The sequence below is a fragment of the Periophthalmus magnuspinnatus genome, chromosome 5 (genome assembly GCF_009829125.3).
Source record: "Periophthalmus magnuspinnatus isolate fPerMag1 chromosome 5, fPerMag1.2.pri, whole genome shotgun sequence".
Classification (NCBI taxonomy): domain Eukaryota; kingdom Metazoa; phylum Chordata; class Actinopteri; order Gobiiformes; family Gobiidae; genus Periophthalmus; species Periophthalmus magnuspinnatus.
In genome coordinates, this window is record NC_047130.1 from 3,257,509 (window position 1) to 3,271,370 (window position 13,862).

At 38.6% G+C, this 13,862-nt stretch overlaps 1 protein-coding gene across 1 annotated transcript in view; it reads left to right on the top strand.

The window, feature by feature from the left end:
• The first annotated feature begins 6,541 nt into the window (after positions 1 to 6,541).
• Positions 6,542 to 13,862, top strand: part of tafa4b (TAFA chemokine like family member 4b) — a 36,176-nt gene continuing 28,855 nt past the window's right edge. Inside the window, exon 1 of the mRNA XM_055221787.1 lies at positions 6,542 to 6,656. Within this exon, the coding sequence (XP_055077762.1) occupies positions 6,542 to 6,656 (115 nt within the window). The remainder of the gene's footprint in view (positions 6,657 to 13,862) is intronic.

The following is a 13,862-nucleotide window of genomic DNA, read 5'->3' on the forward strand; positions in this document are numbered from 1 at the left end:
CAGAAATCTGAAACGCTTCACGCAGGATTTCAGTGCGCTTTGAGCTTTGGCCTGTTTCATTTCCAATATCTCCTGGCCTGAGGGGGGGACACTTTGTTTTACACTGATATGCACTCGGTGTGTGTGTGTGTTCTGTCTTTGGGCACATGATGAGAGCAGGCTCCATTGGGTGGTCCGTAAGCCTCTTGCATCACTCTTTGAAATGTAACCCAATTTTCTAGGTGCATACATTTTGAAGAAGAACAAGACGATAGATACTCAATATAAAGTTTAGAATAAGCCAGGTCTAAATGGATTTGTAAAATTCCGCTTTCACCCTTTTTTCTCCCCCCAAATCAAAACAGTATGTCATTAACTAGGCAGAATTTAACAAAAGTCATTTATATTCCAAATAAAGTGTATAACATTAATCACTGTGGCATTTATTGAATTACAGTTGCTCTTACTGTAAAGCAAATTACATTGACAAAGCCGATTATTGTAAGATGGGTCGTTTTTCGATAGTTCTGACTTGTAGTTTAATGCCATACTGAGGAGCATTCCAGTCAAATAACCTGCTTATCTGCACAGCTTTATGGAGAGAATCAGGTGGATAAGTTGTGTGTGTATTTAATTGTATAAAAATGCACGTTTCCTTTATATACTTTTCCAGTACCTTGAATGGTCCACCTATATTGTATTGAATCATAGATCATATTACAAAAAAGTGTTTCTTGCTCTATACTGGTTTTTTTTTTTTTTTTTTTTTTTTGTCTGTGTATTCCCGTACCCGTAGTTGTCCATGTATGATCCACAGTAAAAAAAAAAATCTAATCTGTCAACTGGATTGTGCTAGAATAAGTACCTAAGTATGACGCAGGTACAGTTCAGCCTTATTGCAGCTGATTAGACCTAGCCTAAAAAACAATAGCTGTGTAAACAATAGCTGCGATAGTTTCAACGTAGCTCCTCCCTTTAGACAGATATAAGGCAGTGTCCAGGAATAATCTGCCCAGAACTGAAGAAGCGGCTTGGATGAGCAGCAAAAAGTCTTCACTCCTACAACCTTTTGTCCAGTTGACAGATTTGAATTTTTCTTTTACTATGCTGTTTTCATGTTTCACCCAATAAACTACATAAACATTACACTTGGGTCGCTAATTTCAATCTACTTTTAAAACAGCACATCATTTCCTGCACTGCATTTTACTCATCGGTTTTCATCTGAGATCTTGGCGCCATTTATACTTGGTGTTCTCAGATCATTTTGTTGGTGTAAATTGTAGCCTATTAAACATTAGCACGTATTCTTACTATCTGATGTGAGGTTTCTTAACAAGCAGCTACGATTCTTTTCTTGAATAACACAGGAAATAAAACTCTTTAAGGATAAAACAGCTACAGATAATTTACTCATTAATTAACTTGTACTATTACTATGCTTAAAACTCAAAACTAAATCAATACATTAAATAAACAGTTAATGTAGTGATCATTTTTTCCTTGTTGCTTGATTTGTTTTTATAACTTTTCTACACAAACATTTGCATAATTGTCTTAGTGGATCAAATATTCACTCATCAAACAGAAGAAAGCTGGTTCAACACTTTCCATATGATATAACTCTGTATTTAGAGTTGTGAATTTTCAACACTAAATAATAGTAGTTTCTGTAAAAAAGGTTATGCAAACTTGATTTTTTGAACTTTCTATCATGTTATTGTTTCCTCATCAAAAACATGTCTGAAGAGGTTTTAGATGTTATCATGCATGTTTGATTAATTTAGCGATCTCTTCGGGGCCCTATTTGATTCCTCCTTACGGTTAGCTGTAAGATTGTGTTCAATACTCCGCCCATAAGCCTACGTCACCCATGCTCGCAGTGACTTTTTTCATTTAATTTGATTTATCTTTATTTATCCAGTGAGTGCCCTGTTAAAATACAAGCAATACAAATAAAAACAAACAAATAACTATACAGGTCCATTTAAAACATTAAAAACAAACAAGTGTAGGTGAGATTATGAATGTTTGTCACCAGATTAAATCCATTATTCATACAAGTGTATCCAGTTTTACAGTTTTGCATGGAGAACAAAGGGAGGTGGGGCTCAGAAAGTCAAAAAAGTGAAACTTACAAAACATATTAATAGACTGTTTTCAGCAAATGTAGCATTTTTGAAACATTATGAAATGAAAGTGAACATTGTGATCTAAACATGTTCTGTGTTATAGGTTACTACTCCAAAGAAGTAAAATACAACTGTTGATACTGGTCTTAGTATCAGTTAGTATCTGATTATCAGATTTGTTTGGAAAAGATGGTTCAGGCTGGAAGGGCATCAGGCATAAAACATGTCAAATCACTAAGCAAAAAGACTTGTTCTATTGTGCCCTCATGCCACACATTAGTAGTGATGAAACAAATTATTTCCTAAACAGTCTGTTTGTAGAAGCAGATCAGGTGACACTGTGAGTGTGGCTTTTAGGTCACTGTGTTCCTGAAGTCCTTCCCAAAGTGAGACAACAAACATGCACTCTAATACACACGTGCACTCTAATACACACGTGCACTCTAATACACACGTGCACTCTCACACACTCTCCTACACACACTCACACATTCACTATATTACACACGTGCACTCTCACACACACTATCATACACACACTCACACATGCACTCTAATACACACATGCACTCTCACACACACTCTCATACACACACTCACACATGCACTCTAATACACACATGCACTCTCACACACACTCTCATACACACACTCACACATGCACTCTAATACACACACTCACACATGCACTCTAATACACACGTGCACTCTCATACACACACTCACACATGCACTCTAATACACACTCTCATACATACACTCACACATGCACTCTAATACACACATGCACTCTCACACACACTCTCATACACACACTCACACATGCACTCTCACACCCACACACGCACTCTCATACACACACTCACACACGCACTCTCATACACACATGCACTCTCACACACTCTCATACACACACTCACACATGCACTCTCATACACACATGCACTCTCACACACACTCTCATACACACACTCACACCCCTACACACTCTCATACACACATTCTCACATGCACTCTCACACACTCTCTCACACTCGCTCTCATACACACTCTCACTCATGCACGCTCACATGCACTCTCATACACTCTCATACACAACCTCACATGCACTCACACACGTACTCTAAGAGACACTGTCACACATGCACTCACACACACATGCACTCACACACACATGCACTCACACACACATGCACTCTCACTGTATGTACATGTGCCCTCTCACATGCACTCTCAAAAACACTCTCACATGTGTACACTCACATGCACTTTCACATGCACTCTTGCACACACTCTGTTCATGCTAATGAGAATATGGGAGAACAAAGCTGATCAGAATGCATGTCATGACTCAACCCTTTAAAGAGAATTAGAAATGTGTGAGAGTGTCATGCGGCATGCCCGGCAACTTCACACAGTCAGCAGTCAGCACAAACGGTTTGCATCACTGCTCACTCTGCAAGTAAAAACCATAAACATGTATGCAAGAAGTGAATTAAGATGCTAAATATAGAGCCAAATATAAATCTCACATACGTTTTAACTACTTCACAATGATCCACTTTTGAACAACAGTTCATAAATCATAGAATATGCAAAGTGTTAACAAAGTGAATACTTTGTTACTTTTTACTCTTACAGTTGTTTTTTTTTTTGCATTACTGTTGAAAATTTGACTCACTTAAGTAACCAGACATTTGAAAAAAAAAAAAAATATTGTTTTTTCAATATTTTAAGATCTGTCATAAGAACAGTTTCAGACTTGTTCTATATAATGGAGTAACTGGATCAAAACCTGGTGTGTAAAGTAACAATATGCATAAACAATAATTTTCAAATTGACCAGCAATGCATTTAAAGAACCATTACATGAATTCTTTTTTACCAAGCATTCCTACACAATTAGTGATTGCAGTACTTGATCATATCAGCCCTACATGTTGCTGTAGTAGTATTTTTTCTGTAGTAATTCCAGTCATCTAATGCGGGAATAAATATTTCATTATTCCATTTGTGTAAGATTGTTAGTGAATTTCTCTAGATCCTCATTTCTTTCCTTCTGGACTTACTCGGCACTGTTGCGTTTCCTGGCCACTTGGGGGCAGAAGCATCACGTCTGGAGGCAGAGTCGCTGACGCTCCCTGGACATTCCTGATCTGGAGTTCCACACTGAGCTGAATATCAATGCTTCATGATGAATAATGAAGGTTTGGGAGAGAGGAGAGGGCCATTTTGTTATTAATGCCAATCTGTTGTCTTTCATTTTGTCCGCAGAGTTTAGTCCGCTTGTAAAACGAACCATGTTGACGCTCTTTTACTTTGGGAAGGTAATTTACTGTGTGTGTGAGCGCATTAGGAGCTGTCTCTCAAATGTAATTAGGGAAACTCTCTCCCCATGTCTCTTGCTTCCCTGACGTTGACTGAATTTATGTTGTCACTCCAGTGTGCTGCGAATAAGGGCTCCGCAATTTTGAGAAAAGGAAAAAAACAACAACCAAACAACCGAATTACATTTTTTTCTGTCAAGAATTGTGATTATTATAATTAGATTTGCGACATGTTTAAAACGTGAGAATCCAAGATATGAACTGATACATTAATCCAATAATCCAATGTATTTCAGAACATGTTTGCACAAGTCTGGCAGTATTTTCAGTAAAAATACAGGATATCTTGTTATTTGCAGAGGACATTCTATTATCTAGACTAAATTGCTGCAAATTGCACCATTGCTCAAATTGCTACTTCAGTTCTATTGCGATATATTGCGCACCTTTCTGCAAATATCTTTACTGCACGTGAATGCCAAGTGATGTTTGCTCCATGGTTGATTATCCATACGTTTATCCACGCGGTTGGTTGTTTTTTTTGGCGGGATTTCCTACGCGTTCTCGTTTTGCGCTCGTGTTGGGGCCATGTTGTGCGCGCGCGGAGCAGTAGGTGTCCACGCGCTCGTACGCCAGCGAACGTGTGACCGGGGGAGGTTGTTTCTGATGTGGGGGGTCACGTTCAGCCCGCGGGTAGGTGAACCAATTGTAAACAATGGATCTGACAGAATCTAGGCCTTCACATCTCTGGCACCACGTGTGCGCATGTTTTTGTGTGTTTGTGTGTCTGTAGTGGGTATTTATAACACTGTGAGGAGTGAAATGTGTGCACATGCTCACATCAAGGGGGTAAATCCTTTATTATTAGATCAACAGAGTGGTTTAAAGTTCAGATATGGGTTAAAATAGGTTCAGATTTAGGATTTAGGTTAAGACATCACTGTGTGCCTGTTTAAGCAAAATCTAGACTAAAAATGCAGGTTTTATTGTTTCATTTTGGATGTTTTTATTGCACTAAAAAGAAAACATAGCTGTCTTTCTTCTGCTTGTCTCCATGGAATTGTTGATCCTTCCTTTAATGTTGTTCTTTCCTTTAATATTCCACAGTATGGCACATCCTTCAGAAAGTTACAGTGTTGCTTTGAGGTTTGGTAAGTAGTAACTACGGCTAAGGTTAGGCTCAATCTTCAGGAAATTAGCCAATGCAAAGTCCCCACGAAGCTTGGAAATCTAACGTGTGAGTGCGCGGGAGTGTACATGTGTGTGTAGACCTCTCCACCTGGGAAAACAGAGCGATGCAACTCCAAAGACTGCACACAACAGCCCCTGACCTAATGTCTTTGTGTCTCTTTTCTCCAGGGTTTTCTGCTTTTTGAGCTGAGGAAGAGGAGAAGCAGGTATTGAGAGAGAGGAGCAGAGGAAGGGCGCACGGAGAAGAGAGAAAGAGGAGCGACGTGAATGAAACCATGACTGCTGGTGCCCCCTGGTCATAGAGGAGATCAGGACTGGACCAATACAGTCAACAGGTAAGCATATGGATCATAGCAGCTACGTACTTACAGCACATTCTGTTATGTTTGTGTAAAAAATAATAAACTTCAGTCGAACTAAATTGTGAAATGTGAAATTAAAACAATTGCTAGCTACACAATGAAATCAGAGACACAGCAGGATGCAAGCTGATTAAAAGATTTCATGGCCATAGAAATGTCACTTGAAAAGGAAAAAAAAATAATAAGGGAAACCAAATTTTCCAGAACTCAGTGTGGTCACGCAAAATAATAACAATAATTAAAAATAGTGCAAATCAAGTGCGAATTGTGTTGATGGGAACAAAAGAAAAAAAAATGTTTTTGGACAAATCTGCCACTCATCCTGTTGTGTAACTTTGAAAACTTTGTGCCACAGTTAGTTATTTTCTGTACTGTAGTGGTAGAAAATTCTCCACAGTTTTTCCACTTTGTCATTTTGTGCCGTGACCTTAACGCCTCACCCCTCACACTGTTTGTTTGTGGAAAATACTGTATTTTTTGTTTGTGCTGCTGTGCTGGGTTTTTTAACCTATCCTCTCCCTGTGCCCTCTGCTCCCCTCACTCTCTCAGGATGAAACTGTTGTGGAGGTCAGAGTGGCCTTTGCAGGTGGCCTTCCTCGTTGCCGTGGTGATGCTCTACATTGACCCCGTGTCCAGTGGCAACCGTAACCATCGGGGACCGACAGGTATGGCGGGTCTCACTCTGAACCCCCCCTCCTCTGCCCCGCAATAGGTTAATTACACTGTCACAGCAGAGAGACAACACATGCTCCCTACGCTGTGGAGCTGTCCCGGGGTCCTGAGCGTCCATTGTCTCTCATCGTGTTACATTGTGATCCTGACACGGACAGATTTCGGCCTTGAATGCAGACTGTTTAAAGGATATAGTCTGCATAGGTAGACACACCACTTAAGCTGTCACGAGCTGTCAACACAAAGACATCAGGACAGCGGGATCAGATCCATTCACTGCAATGGAGACAACTGCAATAAGACTGAGTTGGTTCTAAATATGTAGGCTATTTTTAATATTCACATCGCACAGCAGAGGAAACGCTGAGCCGGTGAAATAAAACACCGATTAATAATTAGCTTGCATAAATGTGAGAAAGACAGATGACAGAATGGATTGAACCACTCATTTAGAATATATCTTTGTATTAAACTACAAAGTAAATAGGTCACAGTTGTGCATGTTTCGGTCATGAAATTGTAAAGAATCGCTTGTAAAAAACAGAGATGACACTGCATACAGATACAACAAACTGTGATGGAATTAAAAGGCAAGAAAATGTGTAATTGGATCTAATGTATGTATGTAAAAGTGTGAGTGAAGCAGAAGGTTATGCAGGTTGCGCACCGACCGGAGGGTAAACAGTTTGATTGGTGCCCGGGTTTTTTGGCCAAGGAAATAAGTTACCAAATAACTGTGTGGTCTTCTGTAACCAGGGGATAAAGTAGTTCTTGCTTTGACAATTCAATAAACTGTCTCACGAGCTAACAAACTGATAAAGTGGCTTTTAATATAACTGCGTACACAGTAATAGCATTTTCACCTAAATAAGTCCTTGAACAAGACCCACGCCTTCATTTGGACTGTCCCTAATTTGTGTATTTTTTCCAACAATTCCCACTGATAACTCGACACTGTTTATAAATCTGCAAAAGTTCCCTCTCGCCCCTCAACTTGTTAGCGCAACCCCCCCTCCTCTCTCCTTGTCCCCAATTATCACCATTTCCTTAATTACACGCGTGTCTTTGCAAGGTGACCTTTGAGTGGCACAGAAATGCTAGCAGCACCCGGCCTGCGCTCTGACTGATGCTATTAGTTTGCGTTTGATGCAGAGGAGGCAGCGCGCTTACAGCGGGACACGGCTAATTGCTGGGACAGTGCGTTGTGAAGGTCAAACTGGATGCCCCCCTCCTCTCTCCTCCTTCTCTTGCTCTTCACTCCAGCTGTGAAACAAGATGACATGCCCCCGTGGACCTCCTTTATTACAGCTTTAGTTTAATTGGAGAAGTTTTGGACTTGTGGTAAGGGGCAGTATTATGTCTCACAGAAATATTTAGTGGTTCTAAACTTAGAAAGAACTGATTGCTTATATGTTATAGCTTAGTGTTGTAGCTAGTGTTGTCGTGATACTAAATTTTCAAATTCGATTTCATTAGTAAGGGAAAGGCTCGATGAGATTTTGATACCACAGTGCAAAATCTTTATACGGGCATGCAATTTTCGACAAAAATAACTGTAATTTCTTTAATAATATGATGTGGTATTAAACTAGTTCTGATACAGATCAAGAGATTTTCTTAAAATGTGAAACTGTCTTATTTATTAGATTTATTTCACCATTGATATTTGAAATGAGTATCTAGTTTATCTTTACATACTAGTTTTAGTATTGAGTATCTAAGTTTTGATACTTTTGACAGCCCTGTAGTACTGAATGATAATCTGTTATAATGGCTCCTAAGGCCAGGCACAGATTCACAGTGCCTGTTGTCCCTTCTTGCTACCACTTGGTGGCTCTATAGGTCCAAAAATGGTGAAAGTGGTATTAAAGCCATGTTTCAGATCTCTCAAAATTGTTCGTTTTGCAGTTTTAATAAAGGCATTTATTGTCTATAAAATTTTTTCCTGACCAAGTAAAGCAGTTACTAGAAATTACGTTAATTCATAAAAACGCATTATAATTCAATTCATTAATTCTTTTTCTTTTTTCTTTTTTTTTTTTGCAATATAAAAAAAAAGTTATTACGTATCATATAACAAGTTGATTGTTGATTGGGCTCTGCTTTGACAATCAGCAACCTGCAAGTGAACATTTTACCTGTGTAAAGTTATGACTTGTGAAAGCTTCTACCTGTCAAATTATTCACTGGCTCATGTTGCTATTCAGTGACATCCCCACTGCATTTGATAAGCATATGATGTTTATTTAGCTCATTCATTTTACTGCATTACTCCAACCCTTTGAGAGAACTTATAAACATACAGTTTTAGTACTCCTTAATTAGGGGTTCAGGGTTATAGTTAGGGTATTAATGAAGTCGTTACTTAGCCAATCATCCTTAATAAACTATTTGTTCATTATGGATTAAAGCAAAAAATCTGGTAGAGCCTGATGTTGACTTAAAATGTGCAAACAGAACTGATTCATTTTACAAGTTTTGTGGTGGTCCTTTGTAGTGGATTTTTGGATAATGAAAAATACTTTATATTTAGATGCAGTCAGCCTGACTTATTTTGACCTTTTATAATATGAACATACTGGGGCAAGACACATTTAGCTCAAATACATGGGGGAAAAATCAGGTACAGGCCCTTTAAGACCTGCGTGAGACTAATAAAGACAGTAAAGAGTAAAGTTACTGAAGTTTCTCCTCACAAATGACTTAAAATTGAAAAAAGACTGCACTTGCTTAAAATATACATATTAATTTTATTCACATTACGGTTGCTGCAGCTTGTTTTTATTGCACCTTTAACAGTAACAGCACGAGTGTAGAAGTCTGCATCAGTGACGTCAGTAGAGGGCTGTCCTGTGACTAGGCATGGGACGATATTGAAACTTTCTGTCACGATTATCAGGGCCAAAATAATTGCGATAAACGATTATATCACAATAATTGCTCAATGTTTAAATAACTGGTATAGTATTACACTTTGTTATCAGTGAAAACAACTAGACTTTAGCAGAGAATATTATGGATGAGTAGGGCCGTTGACTGAAATTTGGGCCCGGGGCAATAAGCCTCACATGGGCCCCCCCCTCTAATACAAATTAACAGGAAGAGGCTCCAATTCTGCGCCCCTTTGTCCCACCCGTCGACTCCCCTGTGAATAAATAGTTTTTTCTGCACGTTCTGGTGACATAATGGGGATTATCTTTGTCGGCGATTATATAAAATGTCCCATGAACGATTATTGTCAACCCCTTTTATCACGATAAACAATATCATTTTTGTTTATTGCCCCATCCCTACCAGTAACACCAATGAATTACTGCAGTACATGTTCTACAGTCCATATATGGGAGTTTTATGTTATTATTTGTTTAAAAAAAATACTCAAATACTCAGTTTCACCGAGGGCCACATCAGCAAAATGCCCTCAAATTTGCATGGATGGAAATAATATGACTGTGTAACTGCGTATCTTCTGATAAATTTACATTTTAAGACAGTAAAACATCTTAATTTACCTTGTCCAATTTACCTTGTCCACATAAAATGACGTGGCGGGCAACATTTGGCCCCTGGGCCTTGAGTTTGACACGTGTCCTACAGTGTACAGTAATGTCCTGATGTATTGCTTAATGGCATTTATTATTCTAAAGTGAAGAAAGACAGTTTGGTTTGACATTTGGACCACTGTTGCTATAGTGCTTTAGGTGCTTCTGTTTGCACATTTGATGGTGAAAAATACGTACAAGTAGAGATTTAATAAAGTTAAGCAAACAAGCCATTTTTAAAATACTGCACTATAATATGCAGATAATTCATTGCTGAAACATTAGTGAAGAGAAGTCAGTTTGAAAAAAGAAGTGAATTTATCAGTTTCTTTTTAATTTGGATTTGATGATTTGCACCTTAGATTTCTAACATAAGTATAGGAAGATATTTATTATTTATTTTTATTCTATCATCAAATCACTGTCAAATTCCTGGTTGTTGAAGTTGCAGCTGAAGTGCAGAAATGTGACACAATTAGAGTAAATATAAAAAAGAATCCACTTCATAAAACAGTGCAGCGGTCTATCTCTTCAAAGCTTTTTTTTTTCTATTAATCATTATCTGAAAGTGAACCAATACACCATCCATTCACACAACATCCCTCCATCTAACGCTAACGCTAATATAGCTCTCGATAACTTCATAACGAGATACGTCCCTTTAATGCGGAGGAGACTGGAGCTCACAATAAAGAGGCGAGATGGGTGACCTCTGTGACCTTATTATACCGCTGAGGATTCTTTGTAGTCTAATTTTATTTTATTTTTTTATTTTTTAGTGCAGTCCATTTCCTTTTAACAAGCCGTCTATCGAGATGTGCTGATTGACCACTGTATGTGCGGTAATGGATTCCACAAATGCGTTTATCAAGAGGCAGATTAAAATAGCTCTGGGAGATGTTTGTGTGCGGCTCCTCACTGTTTAAATTACAGGGATTTGTGTTTCATTGTGATGAGGATATTTGTGTGTTTTGGTGGATGTGTGCAAAGAGAGAGAGAGAAAGAGAGAGGAGGGGTGGAAGAAAGAGAGAGAGAAAGAAGAGACAGGGAGAGAAAAAGAAGAGATAGAGAGACAACAAAGATAGAGAAAAGGAGGGGAGATATATGTGTGTGTGTATATATATATATATATATATATATATATATATATATATATATATATATATATATATATATATATATATATATAGAGAGAGAGAGAGAGAGAGAGAGAGAGAGAGAGAGAGAGGGAGAGAGAGAGAGAGAATACATATATAATACATAATACATATATAGAGAAGTGGGAGAGAGTTGAAGAGGAGAAGTAAAGAGAAAAGGAAGAGAGAAAGAAGGGAGAGAAAAGCAAGAGAGAAGAGAAAGAAGGTGTAAGAAAGAAAAAAACATGACTAACAGAAGGATAGAAGAAATAAAGAGAAGGGGAGGGACAGGGAGAGAATGATAGATAAAACATAGAGAGAGAAGAGCAAGAGAGTGGAAATGAAGAGAGAGAATAAGATAAATAGAAACAGATGGAGAATATATATTTTATCATGAAAGGTGAGGAAGAGAAGAGATAGAGAGAGAAAGGGATGAGAGATAGGGAAAAAGCAGGGGAGAGAAAAAGGAGAGAAAAGGAAGAGAGAGTGAAGAAAGAATTGATCGAGAAGAGAAAGACAGGAAGAAAGCAAAAGAAAGAGATAAGATTAGTAAGAGAAGGAAGAGAGAGATGAGATAGAAAGTGAAAAGGAAGAGAGAAAGGGAAGAGATTGGGAGAGAAAGATAGATAAAAAAGAGAGATAAGAGATAGAGAGTGAAAAGGAAAAGAGAGGGAGAGAAAGATAATAAATGAAGAGAGAGAGAGGGAAGATATAGGAGAGAAAGAGATAAAAAAGAGAGATAAGAGATAGAGTGAAAAGGAAAAGAGAGGGAGAGAAAGATAATAAATGAAGAGAGAAAGTGAAGACATAGGAGAGATCAATAGATAAAAAAGAGAGAGAAGTGATAGAGAGTGGAAAGGAAGAGATAGGGAGAGAAAGCTAGAAAAGGAAGAGCAAGAAAGGAGAGAGGGAATTGAAGAAAATGAAAACAGAGGGATGATATGGGAGCGGCGCCCTCCAAGAGCAAGGGATCATTGATGGGGCTCTCTGGAGGAGAGAACAAACAAACTTTAAATCAGAAAAGATGAGAGAGGCCATGGCCCGCCAAAATGGAACCCAGTCCTGTATGTGTGTATGTGTGCGCGCGTGTGTGTGCGCGCGTGTGTGTGCGTGCATGTGTTTCGTGTGTGGCAACGGACGCTTATTTTGAACGTGTACCACTTTGAGAGTGTGGCCGGCGTCACGTACCTAAATGCTACAGGGACTTACAGTGTAGTTCAGGTGAGGCGACAGAGAGGATTATGGGTAGTAATGTTAGTCGGATGTAGCGGTGATGAAGACTTGGAGGATGTCGCGTTTCAAGAGCGCAAATAGATATAGATAAGACTCCTGGATTCTGTTCATGAGCCATAAGCAAAGATTCGATTCACTGAACATCTGCGGTCGCTCCTGGTTTGGGCCCCTTAAGTTATAAAACCTTTCCCTGAAGAAATGTGTGAGCGTAATGTGCCGGAACGTGATATTGCAGAGGCCTCTTCACAGCGTTGTAGTGGAGGAAGTACACAGGCAGATGTGCTGATCTTGTGTGACTCTCCTTGTCAGAAGTGTTAGCAGGAAAATGAGGCCATATGCGTCGTGTGTTCTCTAAATAGTACAGGGATGGTGATATGTAGACAATGGGCTGCAACACTTAAATACAGTAAGGTGTATTCACAAATATGGCGTATATGGATGTAAAGTATGAACAGACGTAGGACATGGCATTTTTTATCGTGATATTAAAGAGAAAAAGTGATAACGATCTGATTTTGAACTTGTTTAAGGTCTTACAGGTCATATATTACACAAAATTGACTCTTGTGAGCTTTAAGACAAGTTATGATTTTGTAAGCTCGTCAAAAACATACCTGGAGTTGTGTTTTGTTTCATTCACACACCTCTGTCTACATCTGCTCTGTTCCACCTCATGATGTCATGAAGCGGTAGTTTTCAAGTAAGTGACCTTTCACCTTTAGTTTAGTAGAGATGGGTAATTCTCGGACAGAAATTATCCAAATGATTCTAGTGAAGGTGGAACATAGTGGAGCATTTCCTGTGTTGACACATGACATCACAAGGTGGAATAGAGTGTTTTCTGAACTCCTAAATATGCAGAATTTGTGTGTTAAACATGGTTAATGAAACAAAACAAAACTCCAGGTATGTCTGTCATGAGGAAACATAATAACAGATAAAAAAAATGCACCGTTTAAAGCCGCTATACCTGATTTTTACTATCTTAAGAAACATTTGCAGAATTTTGCAGGCTAATTACGCGCTTCCTGATTCTCTTAGGATATAATGCTTTATAATTAAATCCAGACACTACACAGCTTACTTATTTTGATCTGAAGAGCTGCTTATACAATATGTCTGTACTGGGGCAGAAGTTTGCTCAAACACATGGGGAAAATTTGCGTACAGACCCTTTAAGTTAGACTCTGGGCTTTGATGGTGGCAATTAGCTGTACTCTCTACGTGCCTTCCCTTGAAACTGAGAGAAAAATCTGCCTCAGTGCCTGCGCATTCAAATCACAATATT